The 24,407-nt window shown below is 40.6% G+C and overlaps 1 protein-coding gene across 2 annotated transcripts in view; it reads left to right on the top strand.

The window, feature by feature from the left end:
- The window catches only part of ctdp1 (CTD (carboxy-terminal domain, RNA polymerase II, polypeptide A) phosphatase, subunit 1), a 110,792-nt gene extending 87,991 nt beyond the window's left edge, over window positions 1-22,801 (top strand). For both annotated transcript variants that reach the window (XM_034131124.1, XM_034131123.1), the window contains exon 13: window positions 20,776-22,801. In XM_034131124.1, the coding sequence (XP_033987015.1) occupies window positions 20,776-20,956 (181 nt within the window). In that variant the 3' untranslated portion in view covers window positions 20,957-22,801. The remainder of the gene's footprint in view (window positions 1-20,775) is intronic.
- Window positions 22,802-24,407: the final 1,606 nt, after the last annotated feature.

Here is a 24,407-nt window from a genome sequence, read left to right as displayed (position 1 = left end):
CGGGTGGCAGTATACGCCGTGAAGTTGTTTGCGTCCTGCCAGTAAACCCAAAGCAGAAGAAGAAGAAGTGACGTCAGCGGCTTCATTTGACTAACCCTCCCTCAGGGACTTATTCCGGTGTGAACGCGATCTGCTCTTTAGTTCATCAGAACTCTTTAGTTCTAAGTACTGGGAACTAAGTACGGCAAAGTAGGTGTGAAAGCGCCTATTGAAAGTTTTCCTGAGAGATATATGCAATTCACTTTTGTTACTGGCAACACTGAAATCCCAGTGATGCATACAAGTTAAAAGTCTAGATTTATCTATATTTTTTACGTCAAGAATCTGTTGTTTGAAGCTGCTTTGGTTGAACATAATCCAACGCTGAACAATCAGTTATTTGAGTTTACAGGCATGCTGCACATTCACTTTGCTAACATCCTTAAACGTAAGGTAATTGCCACTCTACATGAAAAGTTTGTCCTGATGTTCATTAAATGTGAGTAGCCGGTGGCTGTAGCTAATAGAGAAGAAGATGGGGGTGTAAAGGAGAAAATACGACAGTTATCTCTACGCCTTTATTGTAAGTTAGACTCTGTGAGCTTTCCAATTAGACCGTCTGTACCCGAGGGCCCTGTTGTGGGTAATTGTTTTTAAGAATCTGCTAATCCCCTGAAGAATGCAGTAATGACACAGTATCGCTGCAGCATGTGCTCAAATGATTGTATTTGCATTTATGAAAGCTGCCGTCTCTCCCACTCGTATACAGACATGGCTTTGTTGTGCTCTGCTGCAGGGCATATTGATGCCTGCTGCAGATTAATTAAATGTCTACCATTACAGCTGGAATGTATGCAGGTGTCTGACATTCAGGATGTGATTGAAGCAAATTGTCCTAATTTAATTTTGTTTTTGCTCATCATCTGATTGGAATCGGCTGTGGCGTGCAGTCAGAGCTGATTCTGGTGATTTTAATAAGGTACAATCACAGTTTTTTGCGAACAAAGACACTCTTTCCTTTCTGCTTCAGAGTTTGTATTCAGACCAAATTCCTGCTGGAAAGGTGAATCAGAGTTTCTTGTAGTTGCGATGAGATAAGGTCAGCTGTCAGATTCGTTGAAGAGGTAAGCTTTGTGCACAGTGGGTCTCCGAACATTTATGTGTTATCGCATTGCGCTTTAAAAGACATCTAGGCCTATTTGTACCCATTAAATCCCAAGCAAAACACATCTGCATGGCCTTTTATTATCTAACAATCAAGCTTATCATAGATGTTTTGGGTTTTTTCCGTGGTATTTGACTGGTATTAGTATCAACTACTACATTTTTGGTGTTATATTTTCAGTTTTAGTTATGCATTAAATGAAATAAGAGGACATTGCGCAGTAGAGATCCTCAACAGAAGGTCCTATTCCATTTGGTTTCCTTACATAGTTAGGAAAATGATCCTGAGTCTTCCTCGTGTTTTAAAGGTTAGAAAAGACAAGTATAGCTGGGATAGGATTGGTTTCTTTTAACTTGTTTATTGCTATTCTGTTGTAAAGTGACTGTTGTCTCTGCTTTTTGGCAGTTCTGCTATTCTGTTTCCTTTGATAACATCAAACTAGGGCTGTGCAATTAATCGTATTTTAATCTCGATTACGATTTTGGCTTGCAACGATTACGAAAACAATGTAATCGAAATAAAACGATTATTATTTGTATTAAAAAAAAAAAAAAAAAATTATTTTTTTTATTGGTTTTTCAGTTTAATTATACTTAAAGTTCAGGGTAATCAACTGTTAAAAACATACTGTTCAATTTTTTTTTTCAATATATGGATGTTTTCAAAGTAAATGGATACTCGTTTTTAATAATCGTGATATCAATTATTGACCAAAATAATCATGATTATGATTTTTGCCATAATCGCACAGTCCTGCATCAAACCCAACACAGCAGACATTATTAGTTCTCCATTTCATAGTTGATCAATATTTGACAACCGTTGTCATCTTTATTTGTGAACTCAGTGGCGTGAAGCCTCAAAACTAAAAGCCATCAAGGTATTCTTCAGCAGGGATAACTTGAATCGCCTCGTGGAGTCGATCAGTCCATCAATCCGACCCGTGGGACTTTCTTTCTAGCGACACACGGCTGTCCTGTTAGTCTGACAATGAAGCCTGACACCTGAATCCCAAATGTAGAAAATGCCACACGCTGGAAAGGAGATCTAACACAGGTTTGAAAGACATTGACAGCAGTCCGCTTTGCTCGGCTTCCCCACCAAATCCAACAGTATTTGTTTCTCAGCGGAGCAACACGGAGAAATGGCAAAAAATGATCCCTGCTTTCTGTCCCTGATAAACAATGCTAAACAGAGCAAGAGAGGCGACACACTGTGTGGAAAACAATTGCTTACTCAGGCTTTTCACATATAGAAAGATCCGGAAGAAGGAAGAATACGCAAGTAGGGAAAGCTGCATGTAATGTGACCCCATTTTTCATCCAAGCTGGTGATGCAGGCAGTTTCTTTTATTCATGCTCTTCGTTCTGATTGATCTCACTGTGAAGCAAAGAGATAGTGAGAGGCTGGTAATAGCTTTTGTTTGTCACCAAACGTACACGCATGCATCAGCTTTTTTTTTCCTCACACCAAGGCGAATACAGTATACAGTTTTCTGCATTATGGAAGAGTTACTTTTGCCATCTTTGTCAGGACCTTTCATTGATTTTATATATTCACCAGTCAGCATCTAGTTGTGCGAATTCTGAAGGAAACTGAGCCTGATTTACGTTCCTTAAATCAAATCAAAAATACCTTATTAATCCCAGAGGGACATTTTTGTGACGGTTGCAGCATGATGGAATATAATAAATGCATATTTTTGGAAAACGCCCCGGATGTAAAAACACTGGCTGGTGAGGAGTCCCTGGTTTAAATGTAGCATGTCTTCACAACCACGCAACATTATGCACTATTGATCATTTGTGCTAAAACAACACAAGAAGGTAGGACTGTACCTCCAGAGGCATGATTCCCAATAAGAAAACCTCTGTTCTCGACCAAATATCTTGCAAAGACGCACAGATTAATTTCTATTTTCTGAGTCCTCTTCCCAGAAAAGCCATTAATAATCTTTCACAACGAGACAGGAAATGTTGCATGTATTTGAGTAGCCAATGAAGCTTGTTTCTGCATGATTTGTTAGTGGTTAAGTTAAACTCTTTTGCCTGACAACCTCTATTGGTGTCCAGTCAAACCATGAGGCGCTTTCACACCAAGTACTTTTCCCAGGAATAGTCCCCCGGAAATCTTTAGTTCCTGAACTATCTAGTAGATCGCGTTCATACTGGAATAAGTCCCTGAGGGAGGATTGCGCAAATGAAGCCGCTGACGTCACTTCTTCTTCTTCTTCTGCTTCGGGTTTACTGGCAGGCCGCAAACAACTTCACGGCGTATACTGCCACCCGAAGTCCCCGGCCGAAAGTCCCCGGAGATGGGGACTGGCTTCTACTGAAGCCTTCCGAGTAAAACGCCAGAAGCGCCGACACCTCCTCATCTCCACTGATCCCATGTTTTCTTTTGTGTTGCCATAAATTAGTCTCTCTCCGTTGGTGTGCTGGGCTAATGCTAATGCTAATAATGCTAATGCGAGCAAATAAAATGGCGGCTTCACAAAAACCTTTCAGCGTTTTACGGGGCGTGGTTTGTAATCCGCCCAGCCAATCAGAAATTGGAACCTTTTCCTCCCCAAGAAAGTCCCACCTCACTAAAAAGGGGTGAAAAGGTTTGCAAAAAAAGTTTTAGTTCCAGATCTTTTTGGTGTGAACGCAAAATCCCAGGACCTATCAGAACTATTCCTGGGAAAAGTACTGGTGTGAAAGCGCCTATGGTCTCATTCAAATGAATCAGGGGTTGCAGTTTTGATGCATTTGAATGTTGCTTGAAACCTGCTGTACGTGTTCTAGTTGTCTCAAGGACAAAGAAGAGTAAAGCAGCGAAATGCAGGGAAGCTTTTACATAAAAGTCTGTTTCTAAATGGGGAAATATCCAACCTCTTATCACATATGCTGTCACACTTTACCCACAGCTGATGGAGACCCTGAGAGTGGGCCCTGACTGCCAACAATGGAGGTGTGAAGTGAAGAGTGCCTCATTAGGAGCCACCACATCATCGAAAGTGGGGCAATTAGCAATTGGGAGGAAATTCTTTGACCTGAGACGCTGTTGAGAACTCGCCACCCACGACATCGACTGATGACTGATGAGGAACACGGGGGCTTGGAAGTGTTTTATAAGCCGATCTGCGAGCATTATTATTAAACCTACATGGAAGCGTTCAAAATCCATTTTCACTTCAATCATGAGTTCCTCCGTGGGTTTTGTTTCAATGCGGATGTCTTAGCTGACAGTGTGTATTCCTGATTTTGATTATCCTCAGTGATGTCAACCTCCTCAACATCCATCCTTTTTTTGTATACCTTATCTCCAAGATGAGACTTTAAAAACTCTATTTTATGTGCAATCAAAGAACATGCATCTGAGCGTCGTGCCTCAGCAGGTATCCTGTTCACAAAGAGTGGAGCAGCTCTTTGAATTCAACCTTAAATCAATATCGTAATTCCCTTACAGTATAACCACTGTATGAACTCAACCTCTAAAGAGACAGCTACTTTTATGTTTCTCTTTTTTGTCCCTTTTTTATAGATGCAACCCAACCGGTACAGGTTTCTGTAGATAGCTGATAAGGAAAAGCACTTTCCTTTCGTTCTTGCCAAGAGTAAGATGACAAGATTGACACTACTCTCATGTTGCAAAAAATGTAGACACTTAGCTTTGAACAAATATAACAAAAATCTACCTATTAGCACTCGAACAAGAAATAGTCCAGAACATAATCTTCCCTAAAACCATATCAAAACATGTTGAATAGTAACCTTTATAGTTGCTGATAGGCAGATTTAGTTAACTTTAGACTAAGCCAGGCTAGATTTTCCTCCTATTTCCAGCTTCATATTTAGAGTATTCAATCATCTCATGTAACTCTGAAACTGTGTCCAACAACTCCCATTTAAAGGTAGGGTAGGTAAGTTTGAGAAACCGGCTCGAGATCGCTAGAATTTGAAAATACACAACCGGAGAAAATCTGCCACTTCCTCACAGAGCCCCTCCTCCAACACACACGAACGCGCACATGACCAATGAGGGCACGAGATAAGTTTGTGCACAGATGGAAGGCTGACAGGCAGGTAGGCCATCCAGTTATTTTAGCCGGGCCGGCTCAGATGATTGGTCGTGCTTTTTACAGTATCACGGCTTCCACAGATGATATTTCTTTATGGATTTTTTGTCAAAGCACTTCAGATATTCATTGCTATCGGGATGTTAAGAGCATTCCATGGAATATAACAAAAAGTGTATCTCGAGCCGGTTTCTCAAACTTACCTACCCCACCTTTAACTGAGATTATAGACATACATGAATCCTCATAGATGAAAGCATTTTGCATCATCCCTTGCAGCTGTAGTGTTGCACAATGACACATTTCCAATATTTAAAATAAGGGCACATTGCATTGGGGGATTGTTAGCAGAAATTAACTTTTTCCAAATGACTGGACACAAAGTCACTCCCCTTTAGGAACAAACACATGAAGTGAAGCGTGTTGATAATCATTGATTACTTTGTTTGACTAACACTGCATTTACATTGAGTTTCTATCACCGTCAAGGGCACTCAGGCAAAACATGTCATCGCCATCTGAGGTGGTTTGAAACCTTATTATTTTTCTATCTACTAATATGACTATCATTCCTCAGCCGAGCTTTCATGTGTCACCTTTAATCGTCAGCTTGCTTAAGTAATACTTGTGAGAGGTAAAGCAGACAGCCGGGTTGTTTGCATATCTCATATAAAGTGCACAGTCGCCAAACCCCAAAGCGAAAACTTGTCTCAATATTTCATGAGCAGGGACACTCTGAGCTTATAAATGAATTAAGCAGCTTTGGAACCGGCCCAAACAGAACTTCCTTTTAAAATAATCAGTTATCCCAGTCTTTAGCATTCAAGTCTTCTTTCAAGAGTCCCTTTTCTCAAACACAGACCGACACTTTAATGGTTATTTATTGCCGAATTGAACGCTTTGTCCCAAGGATCTCCTCCTTTATGGGATTGTGTCTTCAACTAATGTCCCACCTTGCCAACCTGTGAAAGTAGAGCAGCAGTAAGTTTAGCTTTTTCTCTTTGAAGTCGTCCAAATCTGTCTGGAGCTCCTGTGAAAAGATACCTACAGCCTTCTCAAAAAACGTTGCTGCCACTTAGCAGCAGACAGAGAGAAAAAAGTACCGTATATTAAGCAGCTTTGGAACCGGCCCAAACAGAACTTCCTTTTAAAATAATCACAGTTATCCCAATCTTTAGCATTCAAGTCTTCTTTCAAGAGTCCCTTTTCTCAAACACAGACTGACATTTTGCCGAATTGAACGCTTTGTCCCAAGGATCTCCTCCTTTATGGGATTGTGTCTTCAACTAATGTCCCACCTTGCCACCTTGCCAACCTGTGAAAGTAGAGCAGCAGTAAGTTTAGCTTGTTCCCCTCTTACTCTTTGAAGTAGTCCAAATCTGTCTGGAGCTCCTGTGAAAAGATACCTACAGCTTTCTCACTTGGCAGTAGACGGAGAGAAAGAAGTACCGTATATGAAAGGACGCCTGGGGTCTTTAATCTGATCCTGCTGCCTGGGGATGAGCCAGAAATGGGGGTGTTTTGATGCAGACATGGTGACTGAGGAGATATAAATGACACCGGCAGTGAATCACACCGTTGACACACTGCATCACACCTTTGTGACGCTCGTTGCTGTGGGACCTCACTGTGAGCAAGGTTTCTCTTCTGTGTGTGTGAGATCTATGGTCTAGTGAAGTGTAAAGAAAGTTTGAACTTTACGTTAAGTCAAGTGTAAATATCAGAAGTATTACCTGTGTATCAGCAACAGGACAGAGTCATATATTAGTTGTTTTTGTATTAACTGTTTCCTGTACAACACAATGCAGGCAAAGTCTACAAGTAACCTACATACACTCAGGGAACTGAATTGTTCCTGTTTATTTTGGCTCTAGATATTTCAAATAGGCTCTTACAGTAATATTGCACTTGTCGACATGTTTATTTTATCACATTTTCCAATTAATGTGTGTCCAATAACACACATGTTGTCAATTCATGCAGTGTTTGGCAGGGCTCTCAGTGACGTCAATATTTAAGGCTGTGAGCATTTCCATAATTAGTCATGGGATGCATCATAGGTCTGGTCTCTTTATCAAAGCAAAGCATACCATAGTCACGCTCGATCAATTATTCTATTTCTTTGTGATGCTATGCTATGTACTTTTGCATGTAGGCGGACGCGTTCATGCATGTGTACAAAAACCTCCCACCCACAAAAGAGAGGGCTACTCCTAAAGCCTTGAGTAATTCAAACTCTGCACATCATTACTTGTTTGAGTCAAGAAAACATTGGATCTCGTATGTATGACAATCGTATTACAACTCACAGAAAATGTTTGTTTGAGTCCGCACAGTTCCTACCATTCGATCAAATAGTTTCAAATGTGGAAAAGAGCCTTGACCATTAAAGTTTAATTGGGCAGATCTTTCTTAGTATTCCTTTATGCGACACATTGCAGCTAACCGTACATAGAGATAAGTGGCCAAAATAATGCAGGTTTCTTGTATGGTAGAAATAAGAGTATGTTGTTTCCTTCAGAGTCTTGAACCTTTTTGACATGCATTTGCGTTTTTTCACTCAATTTAGTATATTCTTAAAGGTGGGGTAGGTAATTTTGGAGAAACCGGCTCGAGATCGCTAAAATTTGAAAATACACAGCCGGAAAAAATCTGCCACTTCCTTACAGAGCCCCTCCTCCAACACACACGAACGCGCACATGACCAATGAGGGCACGAGATAAGTTTGTGCACAGATGGAAGGCTGACAGGCAGGTAGGCCATCCAGTTATTTTAGCCGGACCGGCTCAGATGATTGGTCGTGCTTTTTACAGCGCTACAGCTTCCACAGATGATATTTATTTATGAATTTTTTGTCAAAGCACTTCAGATATTCATTGCTATCGGGATGTTAAGAGCATTCCATGGAATATAACAAAAAGTGTATCTCGAGCCGGTTTCTCAAACTTACCTACCCCACCTTTAAACTTTAGGACCTATATAATCTTCATGTTAATGGTTAGCTTTACAATATATAGTCTGTATTTTAGAAAAACACCCATTTGTTAATAGAAACAGATATTGCTTGCTGTAATCATTCAGATATCTCTTCAAGCTTCAGCAGTTTGCGTTACACAAACCAACAGATGTCTTTTAGAGATATTCTTTTCAATACAAGATTCCCTCTTTGCTTTAACAGTCAGTGCTGAGACATGCCAGAGGGATAATAACACAAAGGAAGAATTTTTCTATGAGTGTCCTTCCTAAAAATCTCTTACAACATGTTATTTTCACAAGGCATTAAAAGGATGATGCTTCCAAAAACAACTTAGTTATTGTGTTAATCCTTGTTATTGCACTGTCATGCATTTCTGTTTCTCATTTTTGTTGCGACACAGTAGAAAGTCGGCTTGTTTTTGAAAGAGCTGACACGTATCTCATAAAACCCCCACACTGGCGCCGTCCTTTTATCTTCCTGTTTGTCAGTTTTCATAGCAGGATAATATAATGAGAGTCAGGGGAAGATGATATCTCTATGAGAAACAATCGTTTAACTGCACCGCTTATCAGCTCGCTGCATATTGAGCTGATAAAAACATCAGGGAGTGTATAAAGCTGAATACATCTGCGTTTGACACATCTGCTTTAAATGATATGGGATTATAGGGGACAGCGAGTGATGAAAAGTGACCTGCAATGCTACTATCCCTTCTGCAGGCTGCAATTAGACTGTAAACAGAAAAAGCATTGGATCCACAACTCCTTTTGAGTTACAGAGACAGCAGCTCCGATTGTAACTTATCGACTCATGCATGGAAAACGAATGTGAAGTCTGAAAAGAATACTGTATTGATCTTATTCAAGGTCAGTTATTCATGTCTTTAGTATAGTCTTTTTCACACATGCCCTGCGTCCCTGAACCTACCACGAGAAACTGTATCTGAGAACACAAAGGACCAAATCAGTTCATTTAATGGATAAATGGACTCGAGTCCTTACCCAAAGTGAAGGAGTTCCAGTATCTCTGGGTCTTTTTTCTCGACTGAGAGGACAATGGAGCGTGAGATTGGTCGGAGAATCAAAGCAGCAGTAGCTTTACTGGACCATTGTCACAAAGAGAGAGAAGAACCAGAAGGCAAAGCTCTCTATCTGTCCATCTTTGTTCCTACTCTCACCTATAGTCATGAAGGATGGGTCATGATCAAAATGGACGAGATTGGGGATACAAGCGGCTGAAATGGGTTTTTCTCTTGAGGGCGGATGACATCTCCCTTGGGGATAAGATAAGTCGGAAGATACTCGAAGTAGAACCGGCGCTTCTTGGTGTAGAACGGAGCCAGTTGATGTGGTTTGAGCTTTCTCCGAACCCTGGATAAGCAGTGAAAGATGGATGGATTTAGGGTTAGGGTTTGAGCCAACTCCAAATCATGAGACAAACTAAGTCACATTAACGGAGCGTCCACACAGCAGCGTTAAAAAAATCTTGGAGGTGGGCGTATCTGAAGCTTGGGGATTTTTTTAACGCTGCTGTGTGGACCAGAGTTCCCGTTAGAATATTTTTTTGCCGGTCAACATGTCCGTTAAAGTTGAAATCTTCCGGACAAAATTAGATAAGTGCCGGTTAAAGGTCTTCTTTGTTATTTATTGAGCTTTAAAACAAATTGATATGATTCGACATTAAACAAACTAATTATAGTAGATTAACTACATTATTCAAAAGTGTACAGTAATTTACAAAAACGCGGGAATAATAAACGGAGCGCTCTCTCCTTCTCCTGACAGCCCGTCAGTATCATGCAGCTCGCGGATCCAGTAATGAGTGACCCGACAGTAAAACTAAACATATCTATAACTAGTTTAGGTAGTTTGAGAGGTAATTAAAATAGCTACGTGTGATTTTCTAACCTGAAGTGTGTTTTGCTCTGCTCGCCGCTGCAGGGGATCATGCAGAGCTGCGTGTCGACTCGTCAGCAGCAGCCGATCTCTCTCTCCTGTCAGATTAGACTTTACTCGCATTTATGTCCATATCGATCAGATCTAGCTAGTTCTAGCTAATGATATGACTACCTGCTTGTTAAAAGACACCTAAACAATAAGCGTCGCTATGCAACCGGATGAGGCCACAAAGTATAGCGCAGCATTATGCATTTGTTTACATGCCCACCGGAACCCCGAGGCATTACCAACAGATCAACGCACAATCAACCCATACAGGACATCTCTTTCTCCACATTAAGTGTTAGACATTAGAATTGACAATTTTTGTCTGTCACATACTCTTTTGTCTGTCACATACTATTCTTGTCTGTCACATAAGTGGCGCAACTGATGCGGTATTGCGCTAAGGGAAAATTATTTTGACCGGACATTTTGACCGGAGAGATTTAGATTTGCCGGACTTCAGCATATTTTACCGGTCATTGTCCGGTAATTACCGGCTAACGGGAACTCTGGTGTGGACGCTCCGTAAGAGACTCATGTTAACAACAAAGTAACAAACCAGCTACATGACAGCTTTTGTGCCATGTCTTCATACTTAAAGTGGACCTATCATGCTATATTTGAATAATATAGTGTAGGACCATACCTATATAAGGCATATTTATACTTTTTTTTTTCAAAATACCAAACAGATCATGCATTTTAGCCATGCCTCATTTTGCTCAATTTGACATTTTTTAGCCCTGTTTTAGCAAGGGCAGATTCTGTGAGAACAGCACCACCTACTGGCCTGGCATATGTACTACAGCGCTTTCGAACGGCAATGGCCGTGGCTGTCTCCTCCTGATTGGTGGAGTTGGCCCAATAGCCGTAGCGCCACCGTCCTGACGTCAGGACAGTGTTCAAATCTGGATCAGTTTTTATCAGATCCGTTGCAGCCCCTTTTTTAGAGATTTGGGTATGGAGGAAAATAGAGAGGGTTGTGTTTTCTGACACTTGGTGAGTTCCCTGGAACACCGGGGACACATATTCATGTATAAAAGACGTACAAAAGTGCATTTTGCATGATAGGTCCCCTTTAATTCCTACATTTCTGATTTGAGAATGTCCAAACCTGATTGCCAAATACTGTCCGTAGATCTATTGGAAAAATGGTTTCAGATCTCTTAGGATGAGGGCTTTGGGCGCTGACCCTTCTAGACTGTAAGAAAACCTCGCATTAAAAACAAGAAGATTTGAGTCCTTGAAGTTGAGTTCATTATTTAGTTCATTACCTCCCTCGTTCGTGCTCCATTTCTTCCTCTTTCACACGTTATTTCCTCCGTTTGCCTTTTTGCTCTAAGCTGAGTTGTCAGTAGCGTTTGATGTATTTTCTTTTTAAAGGGCTTCCTCCTCTCCTCATTTTTCTCTGCCTACTTCCTCACCAGCCCTGGATTGAGATACCTTTGGTAGAGTTTGCAGTTTTGAGCTTCAGTAAAAGCTCACTACTTTATCAGCACTGATGGCGACTATTCATCACAAGATTAACCTGTTAAGCCCCGAGCCTGTTTTTCAGGTTTCAGGCTCGAAAATGACATGCCCAAAACAAATGACTACAACTTCACTTCTAAAAGGGTTATATGAATAATTTCTTTTATCAAAGCAAGGTTACATCTGTGAGTTGGATGTAGAAGTGTCAGAATCAATATAGATTTTTCTCAGTCAGAGTAAATCCAGATGGAACATAGTAAAAAAAGGTAAATTCTTACCTCCGCCTAAAGAAAAAACATTACTTATAGTGAAAACCACCCTTGAATGATGGGATGGTAGACTAAAAGCTTTAGGAATCCAAACTATAACATATAATAAGTACCCTGTATCAAGATTGAGGCAAAACAAGTTAAATGTGACCTTTTTAGAGAGGTTTAGCAAAAAAAAGTTCCAGGCGGAATAAGCTTTCGGCACATCTGGGTACATCTGGTTCCATCAGTGCCATTTGACCTTTTTCAGGTACCAGACTATAAAAATGATGTATTACATTGAATTATCACCATAGGTATTCATTCCATCCAAAGAAAAAGAATTAATAAAAAATAAAAAATAAACTTTATCTTTTTTTAGGAAAAAAAAAAGACCCGCCGACGGGGGCTTTGGGACTTAACAGGTTAAACTGTTATTTTGTCCGATCTGTTAAGTCTTTCTCCATCTTAGCCCTACTGAATGCTCCTCTTGGCCATGTTAGTGCTGCCTGGATTCAAACAGTCTCATGGAAAGACATCTTGACTCGGGGCAGATGCCATTTTCCTAACTTATATTAGTCATTTTATATCACTTATGCAACTGTAATGGTGTGTTGAGGCAGATCTAGCTGCAGGCTGTTTGTTCACCAGCAGGTGTTCAGCAGCGTTTCCTCTCGACACCCGTAATGCAATCATAGTACATCGAGATAATAACAACTCAAAGTAATAACCTTACCATCTGTGTGTATAATAACACACACTTTTGCATCATCAAATCTGACATTTGTGGTATTTTCTGAGGAACAAAATAGAGTTTTTTGCATGAGTTTAATTTCATACCATCTGGAAGGAGTTGGAAATGTCAGATTTCACCAAGAATGTTACCAGTTTTCTCCCAAGTCATTGACCTTTATAGTAGGATAAATAACTAGAACTCACCCTGATGATTACTAGTTGATCGGTGGGTGCCGCCTCGACACTTATGATTGATAGCAGGTTGGTTGAAAGTGCTCTGAATTATGCAACTGTCAACATCTTACAACTTCTTGACAAGCCAGTGTTTCTGTATTGTATCTCACTGATACATATAACCAAGTCTAAATTATCCTCTACCACTAAAAGTGCCACTAAAAGTGCATTGTGAACAGCTATTCTCTGCAATGTCACATCGTCCTTTACTGCCAAAACTTCCACTAAGATTTCCAGTAAGAAGTACAATTTCAATGAAGGTGTTTTGACAGAATTGATTTTAAATCCTGATTAAAACACTGATGATTTGAGCAGATTTGTTCCACATAGAAAACAAAGATTGTTAGTTTAAATCAGTGGTGTCAAACTCAAGGCCCGGGGGCCAAATCCGGCCCGTGACTTCATGTTATGTGGCCCCACAAGAGCTTGCAAAGAATACAGTATGTTTATTATACGGTTACATGCCGATGTACATGTCCCACAATGCATCTCAAATTTGACATTTTTCTTAGAATCTGACTTTTTCCCAAAATTTTATTTATTTTTGGGGATTTTGAATTTTTTTCCAGAATTTGGCTTTTCTTTTTAAATCATTTTGTGACATTCTCACTGAAGAGACTTGCATTTTTTGCCCCAGACTTCTCCTTTCAGACGTAGTTAATTATGAAGTTATTACCCTATCTGATATTAATCCAATGCAGAGGCAATAATGTAATATAATACATTATTTGATATATATTAAACATTTATATATGTATTTTTTATATAGTCTTAAAGTTACAACCGGCCCTTTGAGTGCAACCATGATGCTGATGGCCCGAGATGAAAATGAGTTTGACACCCCTGGGTTAAATGAACACTACCAGATCAGAGATAGGTGTATTTCAGTGTCAGATGAGATAATACAATATTTACAGTGAGTGTTTTGTAAGATCCCAACTATCTAAACAGCCATAGTGTATCCAATAAATAAAGGATACAAACGGGGAAACTTAGGATAACTGAGAATGTCTGCTTCTGGAAAATCTTTGGGTTATATTGTCTTTCAAGCTGGTGATCCATCTCGCCTTCATCTCTCCAAAATTGGTTTGTAAGCCCCCCTCTCCCCTTTGGTATTTGGATCAGCCTTCAACCTCTCCAGGGAGCCACTTAAAACAATAGGACTGCACTTTATTTAAAGGGAGTCGAGCTTTGGAGCATACTGAGGTCTTTGAAGGATGAATTCATCAAAACGCTTTGGGCTTTAGGAAAGGTGAGATGGTAACTTGAGTGTTCAGATTATGTGTTGGATGAGAAAGGTGGTGTAGACTCCATTTAATCAGTTTTCACGATTTGGTTTTGAATTCAATTTTCAATGTGTTGATTAATAGATTTAGGCTGCAGCCACACGAGGACGATAACGGTCGTATCCGCTACAGTTCTCTATCAGATAGACGGTTCGGCCACACGAGGCCGACAGGGAAACGCAGATAACGATAACGGGTCCCAAGGAGGGTAGATCTGCGAACGAAACGCTCTGGGGGGCCAAACGGCTCCGTATTTACACCTATACGATCATGTCCTGATAACGATGACGCAATAGCCCCAGTGTTTCAAGCCAGGTCCCGGTATCTCGCAGGACAGTGCACCCAGCAGGAGCTTCCAGCTAGATTTGATCGATATGGACATAAACGCGAGTGAAGTCTAATCGGACAGGAGAGGAGACACGCAGCTCTGCATGATAGCCTGCAGCTCCGCCCGCTGTGATGGAGCGATGAGCAGAACAAAACACACACTTCAAGTTAGATCATCACCCTTAGCTATTTTAATGACCTCTCAAACTACCTAAACTAGTTATAAATATGTTTATTTCGGGTCACTCATTACTGGATCAGTCGGCTGCATGAGACCACGGATACGGACGTGCTGTCAGGAGAGGGGGAGGAAAAGAGAGGCTCCGTCCTCCGTGTATTATTCTTATATTATTATATAGAGTCGTTATCAATTTGTCTTAAAGCTCAATAAATAACAAAGAAGACCTTTGACCGGCACTTTTCTAATTTTGTCCGGAAGATTTAAACTTTAACGAACATGTTGACCGGCGAAACCCCACCTGTGCTGCTAAATCCAGCGCGGAGAATAAACAGAAGGGCAACCATGCATGCGCGAGAAGTCTTCTTCGCTGCTTTTGGTGTATTTTGTGGCCGAAGTACAGCGCCACTTACAGGCCCGGCATATGTACTACAGCGTCGCCAGCGCTTTCGAGCGGTCTTGTGTGAAGGGACACGTTTCTGGTGCCTGTTGCGTGTGGACGGAATACTTTTTTGATAACGATTTCGGTCCGTTTGCGTTATCGTCCTCGTGTGGCTCCAGCCTTAGTTGTCATGTAATTAGTTGGTTGATCAATTCAACATTTTGGTCCAGACTGAAATATCTACAATTTCTAATAACTACTATTGGATGGGTTGAACTTAATTTCTTTATTGTCATCATACAAGTTCATGAAATTAAAATCAGCAATCCATATCCACATTGCAATGGATTTTTAAGGAGGATAGTCCTAATAACTTTCAAGATATTCAACCCCTTGCTACCTGCAGATTTGTGGTATTTTGTATGGGGGTATCTCGCAATGGTGTAAAGATATTCATGGTCTTTTGGTTTTCTTTAAAATGATCAAAGCAGTCTCTCGGGTGGCAGTAGACCTTTGGGTGCCTTTTATTTATCCTCGCTGTTAGTCTCCTCGAGGTGCGTTTACGGGATTTAATACCCTCTATGGTGGCAGAGGGCGATCGATTTTGTGTTGTCAAAGGGTAGGTGTTGAACTTTCAAATATTTGCACACTGGGATCTTTTAAATGTAACGTAAAGGCCACGGTTCCCACTGTGACTGAGTGAATGTTACTACTGTAGTAGCGTAAGTACATCCTTTTATGACATGATGAAAAAGATTTGTTAGATGTTGATTGGCACGTTTGGCCAATAGGTGACTTGCTTATTAAGATCAGTATTTGTCCCAATACTTATGCAGCAATTTGAATTGGTGGATCCCTTTTTATAGAGCTCTACAATTAATCAAAACGCAGTTTATACTAGGGCTGTGCGATTATGGCAAAAATCATAATCACGATTATTTGGGTCAATAATTGATATCACGATTATTAAATACGATTATTCATTGACTTTGAAAAATACATTTATTGACCTTTAAAACAAATACAAATAATAATTTGAACAGTATCTTTTTAACTGTTGATTACCCTGAACGTATAATTCAACTGAAAAACCAATACAAAAATAAATTAAATAAATGATACATTTAAATAAATAATAAATACCAATAAACAAGATCAACAAATATTTTGGAGCGCACTTCCCCAAGCTACTAAACATATATAAATATGATAAATACAAATAAATGAGACCAAAATTAATGAGATCAAATATGTTGCACTGTCACAACCTAGCAAAGCAAAATAATTGTTTTTTTCGATTATGTTGTTTTCGTAATTGTGGCAGGCCAAAATCGTAATTGCGATTAAAATACGATTAATTGCACAGCCCTAGTTTATAATATATTTGTTTGGTACAGATCCTCCTATAAAATATCCTGACTGTGGTTGTTTTTAATTATTTCTCAATAGCAACGATCCCAGTCTCTGATTTCAGTCGCAATTAGTTATTTTTTTCCAAATCGTGCCGCCATAATCCCTACTTCTTACCAGAATAAGAATAAAACATGTTTTTATGGTGGAAACTTACAGCACTTTTTCCCTTCCTGCAATAAATGGTCCATTGTTCTGTCGTTCTGTTTTGTATCGGCCTACATTTTGCAGGTTATGAATAAAAAGTTTGAACTAGTCGTACATTTCCAAATGTAGTCACGTCATGTGTTAAAGACGACTCTGTCAGAGGTGTGTTTGTTCAAATGTAAATAAAGCTGAGGCTCCCTTCGTGGCGGCGCAGTTTAACCAGCAGAAGAAATGTAATAAAGAAGGGATTACAACTGAAGCCGACATGAGTGAGCGTGGTGGGAGCATGTGTGTCTGTGGGTGGTTGGATTAAAAGACCAGGATTTAGATTGGATGTAATGATGCGAGGCACAAAGCGATGGAGGACCTCACCCCCGCTGTCTCAACTGTTACTATTTGGAAATGAGAGAGGGATGGTGAGGTTTGTACTCATCTTATCAGCGTGTTCACAGGCATCATTTATACTGGGGACGCTGGGGAAATGTCTCCATCCCTCTTGGGAATGGCCAATTTTGTCCCGCACCACATGCATTAGGATCATTTGTTAAAAAATGTTCTGGAAATAGTGTGCACAATGAATTGTACACTGTGAGAAGAGCTTTATTTGCACAAGAGAACTTGTACAATCTCCAGGACTGTTTTGGTGTCTTTCTGGTAACCCAAGTATTGCAACTTGGAACTGCGACATGTTTAATATTAGTAATAATTCAAAAGAGAATAGTAAATATATTGTTGCTCCAGCTTTGCAGCTGAGTTACTGCGCTAGTTGTCAAAAAAGTATTATAAGTGTATGTACATTATGTACGGGAGGCGCTTAATGAAGTAGTTGATTTTTTAATCTGAAAAAAGTGTCCCCTCACTTTCTAACAAAGTGACGCCCATGAATATGCAGTGACTCATATCGTGTTTCCAACCAGCGCAGGTAGCAGTGGCAACATTACTGATGGTGGTACATTTGGGATTGCCTCATTTTCTCCCATTTCTCACCCCCTCGCCTCGCCGCACATTACCCTCTGACCAGAGCCTGGATTTCTGAAAATTAAAACTTAACGGATCATGTAACACATACGCAACCTTTTCCCTCTCACACCCACACCACACGGTCTGCAGGGGGTCCAGTGTAGCTGTCCTGTCACCTCGCTTCTTCGCAGATATTAGCTGACATGTGACCTTTAATGAACACCCAACGGCAGCCTGCTGTTGAGCAGGTTCGCGAGGCGGTCTGACAGCACCAAACACTAATGAGAGGATCTCTTTCTCTCTCAGCAGAGCCAGTGTCAGTCCTCAACCATAACCATAGAAAACCCCCTACACACCTCATTAGCGTCATGCTAATAAGCCACTACATGCAGGGGATGTCAGAGAGAAGCTGGGTGGAAGTGGAAAGAGGAAATGCATGTTTAGAAGCTTAGGAATCAGGTTTGGTTTAATCTTGAATCCATTTGAGTTTATTCCTTGTATAATACACATCTAAGACTCTTTCCGTTTCTCTAACGGTACGTCCACACGGCGGCGTGCGTTGAAGCTTGCCGGCGGGCGTGTCTGAAGCTCGACCAACAACCAATCACATGAATCTCCCGCCCCGGACACACAAGCACGCGGTTTGATTGGCTAGAGCTTGTACTGGCATATGATTTGATTGGCTGACGCTTCTGTTGAAGCTTCAAAAGTTGAACATTGCTCAACTTTTGAAGCGAGCAATGCGAAGCGACGGAACCACAATGCAGTTCGGCAAAGCGTGACGTCACCCCATTCAAAGTGAATGGCCAGAAGCCGCCGTGTGGACGGGCCGTAAGAGCCGACTGCAAGTGACCATATAGCATTTAATTCAGACCATCATCAACATATTGTTAGTTCTTCCCAATGCTGCTCAGAGTAGAAGTCGATAGATGACTTTTGAAGCAAGTGCTAGCTATTTTCATTGGTAAAGATTTGGCAACACTGAACAGGACACTTCATTTTGTTGTCAAAAGCTTTGTGCCAGAAGCCACGTTTTCCTAGAAGATCATACCTGGAGTAGCAAAGATAAAACAGGTTTATAGTGTTAATGCAGATGGTGCCATTATTCCACAGCCATTACATTTTGCAATCATTATTTATTTCCTCATGATAAGTTAAATCCAGCAGCTTGTCTATTTGATGGTCTTCACAGTAACTCATTGTTCTGGAGACGTTACAACCCAAGATGCTTGTGGCCTGTTGGATTTGCAATGGATTCTTTAATAGAAATTTAAATGAGTTTTTGTATTGATGTGGGTTATTGGATAGATTTGTGGCCATCTCCAGTGATTCAGATCTTAAGTCCATTTCTTTTTGCCTCATTTACACTTTTATTTTAATGAGATTTCTTTCCAACAAATTCCCTTTCTTTTCCAAAGGCATTATCGTCTTATCTCGTCCTCTTTGTTCAATATAACTATCTTTTTCGCCCCCGTGTTGGTTTCCCGATTGTTCTGAATCCCTCGTCACTGCAGTACTTTCTTGTGTTTTGCTCTTTAGGAGGGCTTTACGTCTCTTTGTGCACGGGAGGAGTTCAGATACAGTCTGTAAGGAGAACAGGGCTTTGTTAATTGCTTTGTGTGGTTCTCAGGGGGACAGCCAGTTCATAAAAGTTGTTCGCTTTCTTTTAATGTTTTCGCCTGGAGAGTAAACCCTATTGCTTTCATTTTCTTTTGAAACAACTGGTTTATTCTTTCTCAATGTTTAAAATCCGAGAGCTCAGTTTTTGCTTCTAGCTGGAAAAGATACACCAGAGATTGAACAATCTCAATACAAATAGTATAAAGATGCAGACTTCAAATAACTTCTTTTTTTTTTTACAGAAACAGGTTTTGTCATCGTCTTCACCAAAGGGATTAATGAAACGAGGCTCTGGTAAAACAACGTATTGGAGCAAGCAGGACATTCCAAAACAAATTATATTTTACTGAAATAATTTCAAATACTTTTCTCAGGGTCCAAACAAAAGTAAACACAGATGGCAGACCATTTGATTAGCCATTGGAGCTAACTACATAGCAATATACTTCGGGTGCAACTTGCCAACTGACCATACCAGGTGACTGTTAGCACGCTAGCAAACAACTTATTAATTACCAGGGGTGCACACAACTTTCTCAGTGAGGTACTCAGATGAGCACCTGGAGTCAGTGTTTGGTACTCCAACTGCTGGCGATTGTCAACGGGGGAGGGGGGGGTGGGTAGTGGAGTACAGCGCTTTGCGATTGTCAACGGGGGAGGGGGGGGTGGTAGTGGAGTACAGCGATTTGCGATTGTCAACGGGGGGGGGGGGGGGTGGTAGTGGAGTACAGCGCTTTGCGATTGTTCAACGGGGGTAGGGGGGGTGGTAGTGGAGTACAGCGCTTTGCGATTGTCAACGGGGGAGGGGGGGGGGGGGGTGGTAGTGGAGTACAGCGCTTTGCGATTGTCAACGGGGGAGGGGGGGGGTGGTAGTGGAGTACAGCGCTTTGCGATTGTCAACGGGGGAGGGGGGGTGGTAGTGGAGTACAACGTTGTGATCAGCTGTTTTCGCGCAGGGCTGCTGTACAGACCGACGTTAACAGCAGCCCTGTCTGTGCACACGGAGACCGACTCTGTCGTCCGGTGATCTAACGCCTTCTGGAAAAGCTTCACATGTACGTCGGTACGCAAATGCGCTTTGTGACAAAAGTGACGGTACGCATTTCAGATTGTTGCCGCGCATGCGTACCTGCGTACCAGTTACAATGAACAAGGGTAAACTTTGTTGGGGCATCAAAATGATTCAATACATGAAAAGGGATAACTTTCTTGCTGAGAGGTCACTGGGAAAGTTGGCTGCACTTGCATGTCTGCTAGCCTTGTACAGTATGAAACTACAGCTAGCTTAGCTTAGCACAAAGACACCAAGCAGCACCTCTAAAGCTCACTAAATCCAACACAAAACTCCCATGAAACCTCAAAATGACATTACGTTTAATGGCTTAAACAAATACATGTATAACACGTACATAACAGTGAGTATAACTCAGTAAGTGAGCTACAATGTCAAACTAGTCCTGTCACTATCAGAGCAAGTAGAGCAGTGTGGTTCACATTTGACTCAAAGCCAAAAGCACATTTAGCATTTTGGCATCACTTTAAAATAAGACCTTCATGTTTACGCTATAAATCCAGTTTCATTCTGGAGCAGATGATTCCCAGAGGTGAAGGCTTTACGGTTCTCTTTCTAAATCAGCTTTGTTATTTCCATAGGGGCCACAAACGTAAGCACGATGAAGCCAAGGAGGAGGAGGAGGAGGAGAAAAAGGACGATGAAGAGGAAGGATCTGCTGACGAGTCTTCGAAGGATTCTAACGAGGAAGGAGGAGACAGCAGCTCGGAGGCGGACGAAATGGCCGCTGCTCTGGAGGCAGAGCTCAATGACTTTATGTGACGAGACTCAGTCACAGGAAAAGGACACGAGAACATCAGCCCCTACGATCGGTACCTAAAAAGTCAGTGTGTGCTTAGGATGTATGAGCCATGAATGTGCGCTGTAATAAAAATGAATGTCCTGTACAGAAATGATGTGTCGCTGTGTAAATAAAGGCTTAGATTTGTTTTTGTAGCATTGATATACAGCCTTTTTTTTGGCATAAAACACTTTGATGTTAACGTTTTATTGTAAGATAACAAAACCATAGGAGACGTAAAATTTGATACTTTTTTTCTATTTCAATTTTTTTATATTGATAAGTAAAAGATAAATGACATTTTGAATTTTGATGGTCGTACATGCCAAAGAGTTTAGAATAGATTTGCCAACGCGTGCAGCTAAATATTTTACTGTGGGTTCCAGTTGAACTTTTCCTTTGGCCTCCTCGACAGTTTTTTTAGGGTCATAAATGCAACCAGCAGATCGAGGCGTTTGAATGTGTTTTCCCAGTTCTTTGTCACCCAGGTGTTTGTACTGTACATTTGATAACATATTGGTAATGTAAGCTCTTTACGGTGCATCGCCATGAATCGAATCCAATTGAACTCTCAGTTTATGTCCATTTTCATGTGTTTCATAAGTATTTGTGTACTTTGTCATACCACCTCTACTATAGCTGTTGTACAGTTCAGAAGAACAGACTTTAACTTAGTCTCTGCTTACGTACACTTGAGTTATAATGTAAAGCCTCCAAGGGGAAGTTCTCCCAAATAACTAAAACCTATGTTTTCACTTGCCCTTAGTTGTGTCTAATCAGGCAAACAGAGTGGTGCAGGAATGAGTCCTAAAACTAAGAAATTAAGTCAAGAAACTTCGGTTCCCTCGCCTTGAAGTCAAATGTTTTTATTAAGTTTTTGGGATTAGACGCCTTAAAATAAGGTCTGCACAAGCTGAAGAGATTTTGACGTTTTGTTTTACGACATAAAATCAGCAGTAAATACCCCCCTGTTGAATTAACGCCCGTTGCTAACAAGTGTCTAAAGGAGACGACTAAACGCCATCAAGCCCAACATTAGCCTCCTTTAGCTTAGCGTCGGTGAGATGAAGTCATGTGACCATCTTTTATAGCGTAACGTTAGCTTTTTGCTTAAGAAATCACAAACTGATGTTAATATGTGGAGATGAATCTTTTGAACAAAATGTGTAAGTATCCTAACTGTGGGTTTGCCACAGATTTTTTTAAGTATTCCAAAATCCTATAGTTTTTTGTGGAGGGAACCGGTGTGATGCTAACTTCCTGGTGGGACTACAAAATGACATCATCACTGCACCACTTTGTAGTTTAGTTTTGAGGTATTTCATGCTTCAGTTGTCTGTAGGAAAGAAGATAACATTAGTTACTATCAGTGAGCAGAGAAAACAGCTTCACATGGTTCAAACCAGCCTGTTTGGTAAATATAACCTCTTCACGAAAAGCATGAACTTCAGGATTTCAGTTTTTTTAACATAACAAAACCCGCTATAATCTCACTGCCATTTTAACCTCCATGTACCAAGGTTGCTTTGATTCATTTTCTTAGTAGAGTCACATCTACGGCACTGATTCTTGTTTTTGTCTCTTTTTGTTCCTTTCCGACGGCAGGAGATCAAATGTCTGTTTGAATATATGCCCCAAAAAATGATTTCACCTTGAAAAACAACTCATAAATGTTTTCCATTAACATCTCACCTTTTCAACACGTTTGCTTTTGGTTGTGTTTTCTGTGTGTATAATGAGTTCCAATCAAAATTGTAAAGTATTTCCTATACTTGACCCCGAGAGAAAAGATACTTTCGTCAAATAAAAATATGTTTCTAAGACGATGAATTTTGTTATTTCTGCCATGACATGCATGAAATAGATCCATTATTATACTCCACATAGAGACCATTAGCCTTTCCTTTGCTGGGTTTCAAGCATTAGGATCATAATGGGACCATGAGTCTCCCACCAGCATACTACTCAGCTAATGGGATCTGTGTCATGAGAAACCAAACCAGAAGCATTAGGCCTTGTTCCAGCTTTCGTTTTAATACACGTCTTGCAAATGTGTTGCAACCGGCGAATAACTCCTGTTTCTATCCTTGTTTTCATACCGAGGGGAAAATCAGGCTCATTATTGGAGCGTACAGTACAGACGGCACGAGACAATTTTCGACGCAGGAGGAGAAGTACAGAAACAATCATTTCTGCAGGGTAATGTCACTGCTTTTTATACTCAAATGTCTTTTTTTCAGAAATGATTACAATGGCTTTTATCCAAAACAACTCACAATGAAGATTAAGAATCCAAGACTATTGTGAGTTAATGAGCTTTCAGTAAGCCAAATAATTGTGCTGATCTGCATTCACTACTGCATTTCATTTAAATTAGTAGTTGTAACAAACTACAGACAACCATTTGATTGGTGTAAATTGTTGGGGTTGCGGCAAGGTAGGGAAAAATACGTCATATCACTTTATCGGATCATCTTACATTAAAGAGTCCTCTCCTGCTGATGTTCAGGTGTATATCAGTATGTAGTGTCTCTACTTTAAAGAGTCCTCTCCTGCTGATGTTCAGGTGTATATCAGTATGTAGTGTCTCTACTTTAAAGAGTCCTCTCCTGCTGATGTTCAGGTGTATATCAGTATGTAGTGTCTCTACTTTAAAGAGTCCTCTCCTGCTGATGTTCAGGTGTATATCAGTATGTAGTGTCTCTACTTTAAAGAGTCCTCTCCTGCTGATGTTCAGGTGTATATCAGTATGTAGTGTCTCTACTTTAAAGAGTCCTCTCCTGCTGATGTTCAGGTGTATATCAGTATGTAGTGTCTCTACTTTAAAGAGTCCTCTCCTGCTGATGTTCAGGTGTATATCAGTATCTAGTGTCTCTACTTTAAAGAGTCCTCTCCTGCTGATGTTCAGGTGTATATCAGTATGTCGTGTCTCTACTTTAAAGAGTCCTCTCCTGCTGATGTTCAGGTGTATATCAGTATGTAGTGTCTCTACTTTAAAGAGTCCTCTCCTGCTGATGTTCAGGTGTATATCAGTATGTATTGTCTCTACTTTAAAGAGTCCTCTCCTGATGATGTTCAGGTGTATATCAGTATGTAGTGTCTCTACTTTAAAGAGTCCTCTCCTGCTGATGTTCAGGTGTATATCAGTATGTAGTGTCTCTACTTTAAAGAGTCCTCTCCTGCTGATGTTCAGGTGTATATCAGTATGTAGTGTCTCTACTTTAAAGAGTCCTCTCCTGCTGATGTTCAGGTGTATATCAGTATGTAGTGTCTCTACTTTAAAGAGTCCTCTCCTGCTGATGTTCAGGTGTATATCAGTATGTAGTGTATCTACTTTAAAGAGTCCTCTCCTGCTGATGTTCAGGTGTATATCAGTATGTAGTGTCTCTACTTTAAAGAGTCCTCTCCTGCTGATGTTCAGGTGTATATCAG

This window comes from Trematomus bernacchii, unplaced genomic scaffold, assembly GCF_902827165.1.
Source record: "Trematomus bernacchii unplaced genomic scaffold, fTreBer1.1, whole genome shotgun sequence".
NCBI classification, from domain to species: Eukaryota; Metazoa; Chordata; class Actinopteri; order Perciformes; family Nototheniidae; genus Trematomus; species Trematomus bernacchii.
Note: the sequence above shows the minus strand (reverse complement) of the source record. Positions and strands in the feature narration are given on the sequence as shown.